This window comes from Aethalodelphis obliquidens, unplaced genomic scaffold (genome assembly GCF_003676395.1).
Source record: "Aethalodelphis obliquidens isolate GAN/ISIS:26980383/991018 unplaced genomic scaffold, ASM367639v1 scaffold17, whole genome shotgun sequence".
NCBI classification, from domain to species: domain Eukaryota; kingdom Metazoa; phylum Chordata; class Mammalia; order Artiodactyla; family Delphinidae; genus Aethalodelphis; species Aethalodelphis obliquidens.
Window position 1 is genome coordinate 31,226,097 of NW_020837961.1, and position 16,385 is coordinate 31,242,481.

Sequence of the window (16,385 nt, forward strand, 5' to 3'; positions counted from 1 at the left end):
TGTGTTTTGTGTGTGGTGTGTATAGTAGTGTGTGTATGGTATGTCCTTAGTGTGTGTATGGTGTGTGTGTATGGTGTGTGTTTTGTATAGTAGTGTGGGTATGGTATGTCCTTAGTGTGTGTGTGGTGTGTGTGTAGTTGTGTGTGTAGTATGTGGTGTGTGTGTAGTGTGTGTAGTATGTGGTGCGGGTGTAGTGTATGCTGTGTGTGTGTATGTGGTGTGTGTGTAGTTGTGTGTATGTGGTGTGTGTTAGGTGTGTGCAGTATGTGGTGCATGTGTAGTTGTGTGTAGTATGTGGTGTGTGTGTAGTTGTATGTGTCTGGCGTGTGTGTAGTATGTGGGTGTGTGTAGTATGTGGTGTGCGTGTAGTGTGTATGTGGTGTGTGTGTGGTGTGTGGGGTGTTGTATGTGTCTGGCGTGTGTGTAGTATGTGGGTGTCTGTGTGTGTAGTATGTGGTGTGTGTGTAGTTATGTGTCTGGTGTGTGTGGTGTGTATGTGGTGTGTGTGCTGTGTGTAGTTGTGTGTCTGGTGTGTGTAGTATGTGGTGTGCGTGTAGTGTGTATGTGGTGTGTGTGTAGTTGTGTGTGTCTGGTGTGTGTGTGCATGGTGGGGCGTGCTCACAGCCTGGGCCCCGGGGCCAGCTGCCTGTCTCCTCCAGCGCTCTGGCCTCTGTTGGCGGCTGGGACCCTGCTCTTCTGGAAGCATCCCTCCTTCCGTCCTGACTCCTCCCCAGGCATCTCCTGTTCTTCTTCTACCAGCTTTCCTGATGTTTCTGCTCCAGTGGTGTCTTCTCCCACCCGCGTCCCCTCCAGACTCTAACACCTGGTGGGCTCATTACATTTGAGAGTGAACAACTTGGTAATTTTTGCTCGCCCCTTGGATAGCCTCCTCAGGTTGCTCTAGTGTCTCATTCCATAGGGTTGGGAGCTTGCTTTCTGGCATGTACGGCACTGAGAATGCCGGCTCCAAGGCAAAGTCTCTGGTGCTCCCTGGCCCTCACAGTTCCCAGCATCCATCAGCTGGGATCTCCAGCCTGATTTCCTCCTGGTCACTTTCTGGGTTCCTAGTTATTGTGGTAGAATGTTTATTCCAATTTGGTTTTCTTGTTTAGTTGCTCTGACTTGTATTAAGTTTTTCTCTTCAGTTCATCATATTTTCTTCATTTTAGAGAAGAGACTAAGAATTTTCCTCTTTCAATATAGAGGCCTTTTAAAATTTCTTCCTGTGTCAAGCCTAAAGCAGCAATTTTGAAAGAATTGTCTCTCCTGTTCAAGTAGAGATGGGAAAATATGTTTCATATTGAGTGATGCAAATCTGTGGGCACGGTAGAAACGTTTCTTATCTGGTTACTCTTCAAAACCTGGCCTTCTTAGATAACACAGTATAGGCAGTGATCCAAGTGTAATTTTTTGAAAGTAATACCAGACTTAATGGAGAATATTAACTTAACAATATCATAGGTGACATTTTATTACCTATATATACAGTAATTTTAATAATTAAATTTTCTTTTTAGCTCTTCAGATACATTAGCAATTTTTAATATTGTTTATTTGCGTAGGTGTGTGTACAAAAGACTTCGTGTTTAACGAACTAGTTTACCAATATATGACAATGATAAGTTCCTTGTTAAACCTTTAAGCCAATCCAAATGAAATGTAGAGGTTTGAATAAAATGGAAGGATTCTCTGGGTACCTGCCGCTAAGGGTTGGAACTTTGCAAGTTATGTACCTGTCATTCCAGCCTGTTTATTTTTTATCTCCTCATAGCTCAGCAGCTAAGCAAAATGCTGCGCACTATTCGTTTTCATGGTCCGTAAATATAGTCTCAAAGGATATAAAGGAAACCATAAAGAAATAACTGCTGAGAGGAGATTATTCCTGTAACACAGTGTACTGCTTTTCCTAAGGCTTTTGTATTTTCCACTCCTTGAAAATTTTCATTATCAAAGTATGTGTGATACTTAAGTGTCATACATATTTGATTCCCAGTTGAACACTAGGATGTGCATCACCAGTAGCCAGGGGTACATTAGATATACCGTGCAGTGTGCTACTTTGTTTGTTTCAGTCTTTTATACAGTTTAGGGTCAGAGCTTACTTCAGACACACTTGAACTTGGATGTGGTAGCTGTCTCGTGTGTGTTTAAGCTGAAGCCTTTTCTAAGGTACCGCGGTGTGTTCTTTCTGACAGAGCTGATGTCATGTGAGGAACTACATTCGATATTACACTTGGTGCTGCAAGCAGGGAATATCATGAATGCAGTAAGTGAAGTTCAAAAACAAATTTTAATGTTGTATTTCCAACTTTATTTGTCTGTCTAAATGTGTATGTATATTTTTTCTTTTGATTTGTCTTCTTTAGGGAGGGTATGCTGGCAATGCAGTAGGATTTAAACTATCTTCTTTGCTCAAATTGGCAGACACAAAAGCAAATAAACCTGGGATGAATCTCCTGCACTTTGTTGCACAGGTATGTGGAAGTGATTGATACAGACAGAGAATGTACGTTACCCACCCCCGCCCCCAAGGCAGTGAAGTTTTTCAGAGGTGTAAGGTGGCATCAGAGTCAGGAAAGGGCACCGTAGGTGCCAGGAAGGTTCTATTTGCGGATTCCTGAGTTGGGCTGCACCTGGGGTTACAGGCCTGGAGGGAAGTGGAGGGGTCGGGGGTGAGGCAGAGTGGTTGCTGGGGAATCTGGACTTCATGCTTTAGCCATGGGGAGCCAACAGAAGTTTATACACAGCACCATGGCCTGACCAGGTATGTTTTTGTTGCTAGGGAAATGAGGCAACGTGGAGGGTGGGTTAGAGTGGAGAGAGAATAGAAATAGGGGTACCTCTTGGTGGAGGTTGGCGCTCATTGTTTGGCGAGAGTTGAGAATCAGAGTAATGGCCACAGGGATGGAGAGCAGGGCCCTGGGTGTTGAAACATTTCTGAGTTGACCTGACTAGATTTTTGACCCGTTGTGTGTAAAGAGTGGAAGAGTCAGAGCAACGAGGGGATCACTTGCATATTTTCTTTGTGAACTGGGGGTTACAGGGCCTTGCCATTCACACAGGGTTTGGGGTCTGAACCCTGTCCATCAATTGCATTTTTGACTGGGTCTATGTGACACCCAGTAACTAGTTATAAAGTCAGAGATGAGCCAAGGACAGTTCACTCTTTGTTGTTAAATTATCTCAAATAGCGAATTGTGCTGGTTTGTTTTTCCCGTTGAATCTCCTTGTTGTTTTGACAGCGATCACATAGATATAGCTTCACCTGGGAGGAAAGCTGTGTTGCAGCCTTGTTTCAAGCATGAGTTTCAGAATAGAACGGAGAGATTTTTTTTTTTCAATCTATTTACCCCATTCATTTCATCCTTGACTGCGTTGGGTCTTCACTGCTGCACGCAGGCCCTCTCCAGTTGCAGCGAGTGGGGGCCACTCCTCGCCGCCGTGTGCAGGCCTCCCACGGCAGCGGCCCCTCTCGCCGTGGAGCACGGGCTTTAGGCGCGTGGGCCTTAGCAGTCATGGCACGCGGGCTCAGCAGCCGTGGCCCTCAGGCTCCAGAGTGCAGGCTCATCAGTTGTGGCTCACGGGCCCAGTTGCTCCACGGCATGTGGGATCCTCCCGGACCAGGGCCTGAACCCACGTCCCCTGCATTGGCAGGCAGACTCTCAACCAGTGCGCCACCAGAGAAGCCCGAACGGGGAGACTTTGACTTGTCCTTTATTAGCTGTACTTCCTCAGACAAGTTACTTAAGCCTTAAGTTCCTCAATTTCTCCATCTAATGATGGGGGGTTGTGATACCTCAAAACTAGGTAATTGAGAAGGTGGAGGGAGATAATTCCAGAACGTGCTTATTAGCTCAGTGTTCCGAATATGGCAAGCTCTCCATAAACAATACACACTATTGTGACTGCATTCTTCAGAAGACAGAGGGCACATTGAACCTGGCACTAATTTGTGTCAATTTTCAGGGCATTGAAACCAGAAAATGTGTTCCACGTCCCATGTGGCTTGCAGCATCTCCTGGCTGCCCTTTTAGATCCCCATACCCAGGTGCTTTGTGTAGCTTGGTCCCTGCCCACGTGGGGAAGTTTCCTGAGGTGGTAACTGCCCTCTTCAGACCTGCCTTCTTTGTACCCTCTGAACAGATGAAGGATCCAGACACCCCCATGGCCTGTGCACCTTCTGATTAAACTCAGTTTGCAAACTGGTCTAAGAGCGGCAAGTAGCTCGGTCAAGTGGAGGCATACGCGTAGGTATGGGTGGTATTTCAGCAGGACATATTGGATTCTCTTAAGAACCATGAGCCCTGCTAAGCCGCCGCCTCCTTCCACTGAGTCTTCTTGCACATGAGTCGTGTTTCATGTCAGGATCAGTTGTTCTGGGAAGTTAAATGTTTCTTGAGAGTAGGAGAGTTCTGGTCAGTCTTACTAAGAATATCAGACTAAGAGTTCATGACTCAGTGAATTGCTTTGAATGTATCAAGCCTAAAAATGGGAACAGTGATTTTATGGTTCCTGTAAGCCCTGAAAAAATGTTCTCCGTATAGTGGACAAAATTCCAGTTTTATCCCTATATAGTGAGAGGAAATTCTGGTTTTGTTCCAGGAAGCCCAGAAGAAAGATGCCGTGCTTCTAAACTTTTCTGAAAAATTGCATCATGTTCAGGAGGCTGCTAGGTAAGCAAGGAAGAGGATTGTGAGAACAAGGTTTTTTGTTTTTTTTAACTACCTTCTGATGAAAACTGATGAATATTTTACAACTTCTGGATTCAGGTTTGAAATTTTAAAAGTTTTGTCTTGTTGAACTTTCAGACCTTCCTTTCATTTGGTTACAGAGGTATGTGTGCATATTTGGAATTTGGGGGTTTTGAAAAATTAATCTTTATTTTTAATCTAAAAAACTCCTATTGCAGTCTATTCTAATGAATCTCATCAGTGTAAAAAAAAAAATATATATATATATATATATATGGATTAAGAACTTCAGATACCTCCACACCCAAAAGATAGGGCTCAAAGAACACAGCCTGTTACCTTGGGAGTTGGTAAGCTTCCAGGGCCATACATCACTGATTCCTTTAGAATCTAACATGGTACGTTTATTTTCTATTGCATTAAAAGAAGTTGGAACCATACCAAGGGCTGTGAAAGGATTTTGTTTTAGTCACTCAACTTTGCAGAGGAAGTATCTACCAAACATAAAGCTGTATTTACATCACTGTTTAGGATCACTTGTGATCCTAATATAGATGTGTATTTTAACATAGCTGTAATCTGTGTATACATGCTATTTTGAATCCTGTGCTTTTAAATTTATAATACATATGCATGCATCAGTGGTAAATGTTCAACGACCAGCTTTTTAGGGAGAAAAGTCCTGATTTGTAGCAACTGCTGATTTCCATGGCGTAAATACTGCTGCCATGGCTGATCTCAAGCTCCCCATGGGGCACTACTGACTGTGGAGCTGGGGAGAGATACCCACAGCCACAGCTGCGTCCCATGAGCTGGCTCCAGCCCCTCACCTCACGTATCAACCCAGTGCATGTCATCTGCTTGTTATCTGAGGGACCCTATCCAGTTGGGACAGCTGTGAACCGTATGCATAAACACATGAACCACAGCTTTCTAAGCCCCACCCTGCCACTGGCCCGCAGCTCAGTGTTACTGACTGCAAACATCCAACCACAGATGACATGTCTTTCCCAAAGTGAGATTATCCGTCCAACGATGTAAACAGTTCATAGTTCGTATTTACAGATCACCAGAGTGTTCTCCCCAAAGAATGAGCATTTTCAAAGATGCAAACTGTTTTGGTTTCTGAATTACTAACAAATTTGTGTGGGAATATTTTTTCCACTTCCTAGTGTGGAAATGTTTCTAAGAGATACATAGAGAAATAACCGTTCCATTTCTGGTCAGAGTTAGATGGGGGAAGTTAGCTAGATCTTGTCTTAGAAAAAACTTATTTACTAAGGTTATTTATTTGAAATGGAAAGTGAAGTACAAACAGGTCATAGGTGGGTGCCAGTGACCAGTGAAGGTGGAAAACTTTTTTTTTTTGTGGTACGCGGGCCTCTCACTGTTGTGGCCTCTCCCATTGTGGAGCACAGGCTCCGGACGCGCAGGCTCAGCGGCCATGGCTCACGGGCCCAGCCACTCCGCGGCACGTGGGATCTTTCCAGACCGGGGCACGAACCCGTGTCCCCTGCATCAGCAGGCAGACTCTCAACCACTGCGCCACCAGGGAAGCCCTATTTTTTTTATATAAATTTATTTATTTATTTTCTCTTTGGCTGCGTTGGGTCTTAGTTGCTGTGTGCGCGCTTCCTCTAGTTGCGGCAAGCAGGGGCTACTCTTGGTTGTGGTGCATGGGCTTTTCCTAGTGGTGGCTTCTCTTGTTGCGGAGCACTAGCTGTAGGCACACGGGCTTCAGTAGTTGTGGCATGTGGGCCCTGTAGTTTTGGCTCACGGGCTCTAGAACACAGGCTCAGCAGTTGTGGTGCATGGGCTTAGATGCTCTACAGCACGTGGGATCTTCCCAGACCAGGGCTCGAACCCGTGTCCCCTGAGTTGGCAGGTGGATTCTTAACCACTGCACCACCAGGGAAGCCCCTGAAGGTGGAAAACTATTGCATAACAAAAAAGTTAGAATTGATCAATGGAAGCATGAAAGCATCTTGATTTATGAATTTGCTAATTGAATTCCACCTGGATTTAGGTTTCATCTATTCGCTTTACCAGGCGACAGAAACATCATTCGTGCTCTGTTAATCTGAGTGTGACATATGTAACAAAAGCCTTGCCATCAGTTCCACCATTTCTCCGCAGAACTGTTAGCTGTGTGTCAGTTCTCTCTAAGACACAGAGTGCTGACTCTGGTTGCCTGTGGCGAGCAACATGCAGTCTGTGTCGTGTCTCCGTATCACCCTTAATATCCTGTTTATCAGCATGCTCTGCCTCGCTTTTCATGGGTTAGAGCTTTTGTATTTGCGTTTCATGGCCAGAGGAAAGTCTAAGTATCTGAGTCCTGCCGAATTCTAATGCTGATGGCATAAAGATGTTCAGACCTAGTTTTTGAAAAGCTTCACAATTCCCATGCTTTCGGCTATCTCACCAGCAAGAACAAAGTTACAGCCTGGTCTTTGAACCAGTGTGTGTCTTTAGGAAGGAATCGATTCTTAAGGAAACATAGGAGGAAACTCTAGATACAGAGGTCGGTAGACAATCACGGTAGCTCTCCCTTCTGTTTCCAGGGTCTTGTTTGATGTACCTGTGTGACACCTGGCCTCCTGTGCCAGGTACCCACTCTCCCCTTTCTTCTTTCAGATTATCTCTGGATAACACAGAGGCAGAGCTGCACTCGCTCTTTGTCAGGACAAGATCTCTAAAGGAGAACGTCCAGCGGGATGGTGAGCTCTGTCAGCAGATGGAAGATTTCCTTCAGGTGTGTGTATGATTCGAGTCAGTCCCCCTGATCTCATCTTCAGCAGCCCCTCAAGGCTGGTTACCTTTGCAGGGCTGTTTGTGGAAGCAGCAGGTTCCCATGCATATTTTTTTCCCCCAAGTCGGTAAAAGGAAGTTTGTATTTCGGTGCCCAGCCTCTGCTGGGTTGGTTTTGTGGCAGAGGGTATTGAATATGGTCTAACCCTGAGGCTTTGGTTAGGGACAGGGTCTCTGTTTGTCTCTGCTCTGTCTGCATGATGGCATCGCCTGCGAGTGAACTGGGATCCCTTATGCTTACACTTGGCAGCAGTCTGGCAACTTTAGAAGGTTTTGCTTCTAAAGCACGGCTCAGGAGTTCCTGTCTCCCACTCGAACTTCTGGACACCAGCAGGAAGTTCCACGGAGATCGTTAAAGACACCTGAGCACTTGGGCTGTTGTTCCTTCAGTTGTTTGTGTGGCAGAAACAAGCTCCGTTTTGGCATGTTTTATAGGGAGGGCAGGAGAACACACCAGAGTCGGTGCCTCTCACCACCCCAACTGCACCAGCCCCACAGGGCGTGGCAGGAGCTGTTCGGAATAACATCAACAAAACCCAGCAGAGAGAACATGTTTGTGACAGCTCACTGTGACTCACTAATCACAGTCTGACATACTTCTTTTATCTTCCTTATTTTGTAAAAAAGAAAAAAATGGTGGCGCCTTTTCATGCTTTCAGTCTTCAGGGAAATGGTGTGCTGCCTTCAGTGTCAGGGCTTCGAGGCTCATGAGCTGGAATCAGTGAGGCAGGGCTGCCCTGGGCGGTGGAAAGGGACCAGTGCTTTTGAGGGTTGGACCAACCTCAGCCTCCCCTCACTTCCTTGTAACGAAGTCACATCAAATGCTGTGAGCTGCAGCTCCCGTCAGTGAACATTTGATTTTGTTTGGCTCTGCTGGGAGTTTGTTTTTATTATTAAACACATGTTCTGTATTTTCTTTCATATGTCACTAAACTCTAATTTTCCCTTAAAAGTGCACAGATTTTCTTCTCAAAGTGAGACAACAAAGCAAACACCACCACGGAATCATCTAACATTAGCTAGGAAAACACTCAGCAGTAAAGACAAATGGGACAAATCCAGAAATTCAAGGGGAAGGCCTGTCACACATTGGGAGAAGGATTCTGGAGGTCTCATTTCTCAGTTCTTATATTAAATGTTAATCTCTTATGCTAAATAGTAGCACAGAAAGGCTTATGATGCAAATCCACACCCCCGGACTGTTCTTCAGAAGCAACCTTGTTTTCACTCTAAACTCGTCCTCCTGGTAGTCATCTTTCTCTCTCTATGTAAACTGTTCCACACAGCTATTTATTTTTCTTTTTTAAGTTCACTTTCTTTTTAAATGGGGGAAATACAATTTTTTTTAATTTTTTTTTTTTTTTTTGCGGTACGTGGGCCTCTCACTGTTGTGGCCTCTCCCGTTGCGGAGCACAGGCTCCAGACGCGCAGGCTCAGAAGCCATGGCTCACGGGCCCAGCCGCTCTGCGGCATGTAGGATCCTCCCGGACCGGGGCACAAACCCGTGTCCCCTGCATTGGCAGGCGGACTCCCAACCACTGCGCCGCCAGGGAAGCCCGGAAAAATACAACTTTTTAAGTTAGGTTATGGTCCGGCCACGAAGGGGTCTGAATGCCAGTCTGAAAACTTTGCTCTCTAAGCTATGGTGAACCATTTTTGAGCAGAAAAATGACAGGAACATAGTTTTGCAGATCTGTTTCAGTGTTTCGACCCTTTGGGTGAGAGGTACCAAGTGTACTGGTGTGGAACTTTGGTCCACAGCAGACAAGTTTGAGCTGGAAAGTTGAGATTGCTGCGACAACTGCCAATCTGTCATTCATGCTTTGCCAGTGTTGCTTTGGACTTTCTCATCTGTGGCCTTAACCATGAGGAAAGGGTTCAGCAGCTAGCTCTTGGCAAACAACTCTGAGCGTGGTGGCTTTTCAGGTCCTATTCGGAATGTTTCACTTTCCCGAGTCCTAAGGGGACTGCGAGCGCTCAGGCACTCTCCCTGTCCGCCACAAGATCTGCGATGAGACATCTCAGGTGGAGTAAGCTCCCATGAAGATTCTTGTCAAAGTCCTGTTTTTCTGCAGTTGAGCTGTTCTTGGCTGGAATCCACCTTTCACCCTGTGTGAGAATGACAGGCAAAGATTTGGCCTTCCATTAATACCCTTCTCTCCTCGAAGAAAAATTCAGCGTGAACGCACACACTGCCTCAGGTTACTGACTCAGATGGTTACTTTCTCTGGCATTTGGTTTCCTAAATAGTTTTGGTTTCCTGCTACCTCTCGAATGTGCTTAGTGGAAGAAAAGGGTTTTGAAGGGGGTTAGTGTGTGGGTGGGTGGGAGGGGATGCGTCTTCTCGGAATTTCTCCTGAGACTGTCTTTAGCGTTCAAGCAGTGAGCCCATCCGCCAGGTGGGCAGCCCGCAACTTCACTATTTCCCACGCCCAGCCCTCCACCCAAGAATTTTCTCAAATAGAAGTGTGATTTCGTAAAGGAATATACCTTCTTCATATAAGCCTTGTTATCCAGTGAAAGAGAAAGCACCGTCAGGCTTCAGCGTGACCCCAAATGCCGTCTCCCCGGGGCTACATCTACCTGCTGCTTCCTCACCTCAGCTCAACAGGAGATGTCACTGAGCTGCCGTCGGGGACATTTGCTTGTGCCTTTGGCCCTGGGGATCCCCATCCGGAAGGGGCTGGGGCTCAGCAGAGGAGAGCGGGCTACCTTCGGCCGCACCGCATTGCTGCAGTACTTGAGTCTATATGGGCCTTGGAGACGTTGTCCTAGAAGAATTAGGAAAAAAACAAGGAGGCCAAGAGGACTGATTTGTATAGGGCAGTAGTTCCAAGCCACGGGTACCCATCAAAACCTCCTGGGAGTTTTAATAAAGTCATGGCAGGTCCACCCCAAATCTACTGAATGGCTTGGGGGTGAGGGGTGCAAGTGTGGGCCATAGACAGAGCTGACTCGGATAAGAAGCCCTGGCTGGGCATTTGTCCCTGCGGGGGTGACACTGACCCTGATAGAGCTCATTTGGGGGTACGTTTAAACTCCTCTCAATGGGGCAGACCTCTGGATAAGACAACTGGTCAATATAAGTGACTTTTGGGACCCTGAAGTAGACCCTTGGCCCAGTATAAGCCTCAGTCATGAGAGAAGGAAGAACAGATACAGACAGATGCAGGGTTTTCCTTAACAACACCAACTGCACTCCCGTGCCATGTGTCCAGTGACTTTACAGGGGAACATTTGGTCGGTGGCATCCTCCAGCTTAAAGCTCTTCAGTCTCCTGTGGCTCTCAGGCCTTGCGTAGGGGTTCCCCTCGCTTCCCCAAGGTGTTGTTTGGAGTGAATGACTCTCCTGTCAGCTCTGAGGGACGTGCAGTGAGACCTGAAACTGAACCCCAGGCACCAGGCAGCAGGCCGAGCGCTCACCTCGGCGTGTGCTGTTTGTCCCCTTCCCCGCAGTTTGCCCTGGGAAAGCTGGCAGAGCTGGAGCGCTGGAAGCAAAAGCTCCAGGACGAGGCCCACACCCTCATCGACTTCTTCTGTGAAGACAAAGACACCGTGAAACTGGACGAGTGCCTTCAGATATTCAGAGACTTCTGTGTCAAATTCAACAAAGCAGTGAAGGTACGGCTCTGTGTTTTCTGAGTTGTCAGGATTTTTCTTTTTCCTCTGCCTGTGGTGGAAAGGTGCTTCAGCAGCTCCGGGGCATCAGGAAGGTCTGGCCCAGGCGGTGTTGCCCGGCTGTCGCTTGTGATTCCGGGGAAGGGCTCTGCCGTCTCAGCCCCGAGCCTTTCCCTGTTGGCAGGAGTCTATCGTTTGGCTGCCTTTGCTACTTAGCTGCTCATTCCTACGCTCGCTCTGATGCCCTAAAAGCATTTTGTTAGGTTTTTTTAGGATGGCAGTCATGATATTAAGACGCCTCTTTGAAGATCCTCCCCCCTTCCCAGGAGACACTTTCCTCTTTCAGGGGGACCTTTGTCGCAGCGGGATGATGGGAAGGTCCTCACTCCCCTGTTTTAAGCTCCATAGCTATTGCCAGGGGTTGGCATCTGGGGAACCAGGCTGTCCTCGGCCAGAGTGGGCTTCAAAGTGCCCTGATAGTGAGGGAGTCTGCTGCTGTCTGAACATGACTGCTGCTTTCTTGCCCTTCAGCCTCCGGGTCCAATAATCTCTGAGTTCATGCAGAAGCCACAAAACTCTTTGGGTTGCTTGACTTTTCTTTTCTTTTTTTTTTGCGGTACGTGGGCCTCTCACTGCTGTGGCCTCTCCCGTTGTGGAGCACAGGCTCTGGACACGCAGGCTCAGCGGCCATGGCTCATGGGCCCAGCCGCTCCACGGCATGTGGGATCTTCCCAGACCGGGGCACGAACCCGTGTCCCCTGCATCGGCAGGCGGACTCTCAACCACTGCGCCACCAGGGAAGCCCGGGTTGCTTAGCTTTGCCAATAAAACTTTCATCTGTCAATTAAAAGCAAAATCACATCCCATCATTTCAGGTGCTGGTAAGGAACCAAGTACTCGTGGGTCACCTCTTTCCCTGTGTTTTAAGTACAGATGTGTCCTTAGCTGCATTTCTCTGAGGGCTTGCTCAGACATCTCCCCAGCCCTAAGTGAGTCGCTGGAGTTCTCAAGCTGCCTTTCTCTGTCCAGTGAAGAGGAGGCTGAGCCTGTGGCCACGACTCCTCTCCCCCGTCCAAGCAGTGAGGTCAGCAGGCGGAGGCGCTGGTGGGCGGTAGCCGCCAAATTGGCTCTTTCCGAGGCCCTCGCTCCCAGTCAGAATTCTCCAGGCCCATGAGGCCACCTGTATGATGCTCTCAGCCCCGCTGTCCTGAGAGCCAGGAGCTGGCCCCATGCCCTCCCACAGGCAGCCTTGAAAGGAGAAGACCCGGGACCTTGGGGAGCCCGAGGACAGAGCTGCAGGAGGAGCCCAGAATTTCCGGTCAGAGCCAGAGCCTCTCAGAAACTTGGAAGGGAAAGTCCACTGTCTGAGGAAATTGATTTTCAAGTAAAAAGCGCCAATGATAGCAGATTTGGGTGCGACATCTGCACGTTTATGTGACACGAGTATATTTAAGGACAGTAAAGCGTGCTTTGGTGTGTGCATTTGTTCCAGTTCGGTTTGTGGCGGGAGGGCTGGCTCCTTGGAGCAGGGAGAAAGGTAGAAAGATTTGTAAAGCAAATCCTCCTCTCCGATTGTGGGAAGTGGGTGGGGCACAAGGGACAGAGCCTCGGTGGCATTTCTGGTGTTTCTTTACCAGGGAGCATTCAGAGAACACAGATTGAAAGGCATCTCTTAATGTCCTGAGTCTACATTTATGCATCCAAATCACTGTTAAGTAGCATGTGTGCACATGAGTGTGTGTGTGTGTAGATGTTTCCATGCAACACAGATTCTTTTAACACCCGTTGTATTTTTCTCTCTGCTCTTGCCTAAATAGCACTTTCCTGGAAGTCCTTTCTCTCCTGCCCTGCTTAGAAACCAAGTTGGGTTTCCTCTGAGTTGAGGTCTCGGGCATGTGTGGAATCACAGCCCGCACTGAGGGCACGATGCCTTGACTGGAAGTTGGGCCCAGGGGATCTGATGACAACTTTAGGCAGATGGTTGGGGCCAGGCCTAGTGTGCACGCCTGGCCACGCCCACGTTGTTTGCAGAGAACAGAGGCCCCCAGCCCTCCGGGCACACAAGCACTGCAAACACACATTCACGTGCAAACACAGGCTGTCTCCCTTGGTGAAACAAATGACCCAGGTCTCTCCTCTAGCCTGTGTCTCTCAGTGGGGTCTTAGGGTAGCTGTCTCTGGAATTGCACTTGGGTCCCACGTGTCTCATGCATCTTCTGGCTTCTCTCCGTCCCTCCTTCAGGACAACCACGACCGCGAGGTGCAGGAGCTGAGGCGCCTGCAGCGGCTGAAGGAGCTGGAGCAGAAACGGCATTTCTGGCCGGCTGGGGAGCTTGGATTCGGCCGGAGCAGCAGTGAGAATGACGTGGAGCTGTTGACTAAGAGGGGCGTGGAGGACCTGCCGCCTTTCCTGCACTCCAGGCCCATCAGCCTCTCCTACCGGCCCCCCAACACCCGCCGCTCCCGCCTCTCCCTGAGCATCGTGGCCGACCGGGAGCTGCTGACCTTCCTGGAGAGCTCCACTGACAGCCCCGAGGAGCTCAAGTTCCACAGCTTGCCCCGGAGCTGCCCCTGGCAGGCCCCGGCCAGCGGAGCCCGGACGGAGCCTGGAGGACAGAGGTACCAGGGCTCCAGCCCAGCACACAGACCTCCAGTCTCGGAGGGCCAGGAGGAAACCCCCCACCCCACCTCCGCGTGGCCGAGGCAGCTCCCGGCGCCCCGACCTGAAGAACCCGCCCCCGCCTTACCCCGGGTTCGGCGCAATGGGGTCAGCATCCTCCGAAAGAGGAACAGCGAGCCCGTGGGCCTGGGTTCCGTGCGGTCCCCTCCACTTTCGCCGTTGGCTCTAGGGATTAGGGAGCATGAGCTGGTGACGGGTCTGGCCCAGTTCGACCTCCAGGCTGCCAAGGGCCCGGAGGAGCTGGCCCCGCTGACCGTAAATGACTTCAGCCCAATGGAGCTGGCGTCCGTGGGGGATGAGAACCCGCAGTCCCTGGGCGCCAGCAACGGCAGCCCGACGCCCGTGGGCAGAGGTGCCCAGGGGGGTCCCAGCCCGGCCGCGGGGGATGGCAGCGCTGCCCCGGATGAGCCCATCAGCGCGGCTCCAGTATCTGAGGGCAGCAGCAACCCCGAGAACCAAGATCCTGGGTCTCTGTTCTACATCTCGGACACCACCGACTGCTCGCTGACCCTGGACTGCTCGGAGGGAACCGACTCCAGACCCGAAGGGGGGGACCCGGGGGAGGGGGGCGACGGGGAGGGCTCTGTGTCCTCTAGGGCTGGGGAGACGGGCGGCAGCCAGGTCTCCTCAAACCTTGCGTGCCACCCACCTGCGGAGGCTCCCACTGCCGCCTCCGCCGGCTCCCTCTCAGGGAAGAGCGAGCCGGACTGCAAGGGGGGCCTGCCCAAGGACAGGCCGGCCAGAGGGAGGGAGGTGATGGCCCCGAAGAGGAGCCCCCTCAAAGAGGCGTCGACGGGGGCGTCCAGGGCTGGGCCTGCCCGGCGGGGCGCGGCAGCGGCGGGGCCGGTGCGGACGCTGACGGGCTGGGAGAGCGAGAGCATGCGCAAGGTCGTGCCCATCTCGCGCGCCGGCCGCGCCCCCCCACCCGGCAAGCGCGCCCCTCGCGAGGGCCCCGTCGGCGCTAACCCGCCGGCGCCGCTGTCGCGCCGCAGCTCGGTGCTGGGGACCCCGAACGCGTCGCCCGGGAGGTCTTCGACGGCGGTCCGGCCCGGGAGGGAGCCGCCAGCGCCAACCAGGAGCTCCTTCAGGAAGCCCAGCGCCAAGCCCCTGCGCAATGTTCCACGGCAGAAGCCCGAAGAGAACAAGATCTGCCGCTCCGGCTCCCAGGGCCCCGACAGCCCCGAGGAGCCGCCCCGCGCCCCGCCGGCCCCCAGCGCGCCCCGCGGCCCGGCCCCGGTCCCCAGCTTCGCCCGCAACACGGTCGCCTCCTCGTCTCGGTGCCAGAGGACCGACTCCCCGCCTGTGGCCAGATCCCCGGGCCTCACCCGGACCGTGTCGCAGCGGCAGCTGAAGGTGAAGGGTGGCCCCGAGGACGCCGCCCCCAAGGACAGCGGCGCCCTGCGGCGGGCCGGCAGCGTCCGCGCCCCCCGGAAGGGGCCCGAGTCAGCCGAGGGCCCCGGAGACAGCGCCCAGGCCCCGCCGAAGGGCCGCGGGGCCGGGGAAAGGGCCTCCTTCCGGCTGAAGGACGCCTGTCGGGGGGCGCTGGGGAAGGGGCTCCATCCCTTGTGGAAGTGAGAGGCGTCCGCGCTCCCCGCTCGCGTCCTGGGGTTCGGGTGGTGAGGACTGATTTCTGCGAAAGGCCGACCCCGAATGTCTATTCCACATAAAGTCCGCCGGGGCCACCTGCCAGTGCTCCTGTCACCGAAGGTGCAGCCGTGGGGCCCGCCCACCATGCCGCGCTGACTGGCTGGATGGACTGCCGGACGGACGTCCTGCCGCCACGGGTAGGCATCTCCACCCGCGCCCCGGAGGTGGACCAGGCGGACCCCGTCTCCCAAACAGACCACAGAGACCCGTGAACGACTCAGACGAGGAAAATGACTTTCCTATGTAACAAGTAAAAGAAGATTTGGGGCCAGTTTTTATGTATCAATGACTTATTTTTTAATATAAAAATTAAACGTTGTTTTAGTTGGTTCCTTTCACGGAGTGAAATGCGGCCCAGGGGGGAAACGGTGAAGATGTTTTTATCTTCCTGTGTTCCCTGGCCTCAGGGTTCCACCTGCCCACCCTGTGCATAGCTGGCAACTGGACTTCCGCAAGACCTTGGGTGTTCTGTGGTTGGCCCCGTCTTCCTGAAGACTTTCTTCTTTGCTCGCCTCACCCTGCTGACTTTGGTGAGGGTTTGGGTGTGGACAGGAGGGAAAGTGAGACTGGTGGACGGAAATCGGGTGCTCCTGTGTGTTGGGGCAGGCACCGTGGACAGTGGGGCAAGTCTCCCCTGCAGATGGGTGGCAGCCCCTGGGAGAATGCTGAAGCTTCCAGAGTTTAGAGCTGCCATATTTTGATGGAAGGTCATCAGGGACTGTTCAGCTGAGCACATCTTTCCCGTTGTGTTTTCTCATTTGAGTATCTGTTGTAAAACTGAGTGAAGGCTGCTATGACTTGTGTTCGCTCTAGTTACAGGGAAGAAAAAACCCTTCAGTCTCCCACTCTTTCCTTTGCTAATGTGACCTGGAGCCTGGAGAGAAGCTCTCTCCTCTCACCTCTCTCCCTTCCTCCCTCTCTCTCCTCTCCTCCCCTCCCCCC

At 51.2% G+C, this 16,385-nt stretch overlaps 1 protein-coding gene across 5 annotated transcripts in view; it reads left to right on the forward strand.

Annotated features, from left to right (window-relative positions):
• Nucleotides 1–15,773, forward strand: part of FHDC1 (FH2 domain containing 1) — a 39,904-nt gene extending 24,131 nt beyond the window's left edge. For all 5 annotated transcript variants that reach the window (XM_027117219.1, XM_027117217.1, XM_027117216.1 and 2 more), the window contains 6 exons: nucleotides 2,196–2,266; nucleotides 2,367–2,474; nucleotides 4,603–4,673; nucleotides 7,326–7,443; nucleotides 10,955–11,119; nucleotides 13,359–15,773. In XM_027117219.1, coding sequence (XP_026973020.1) covers nucleotides 2,196–2,266; nucleotides 2,367–2,474; nucleotides 4,603–4,673; nucleotides 7,326–7,443; nucleotides 10,955–11,119; nucleotides 13,359–15,371 — 2,546 coding nt within the window. In that variant the 3' untranslated portion in view covers nucleotides 15,372–15,773. The remainder of the gene's footprint in view (nucleotides 1–2,195; nucleotides 2,267–2,366; nucleotides 2,475–4,602; nucleotides 4,674–7,325; nucleotides 7,444–10,954; nucleotides 11,120–13,358) is intronic.
• Nucleotides 15,774–16,385: the final 612 nt, after the last annotated feature.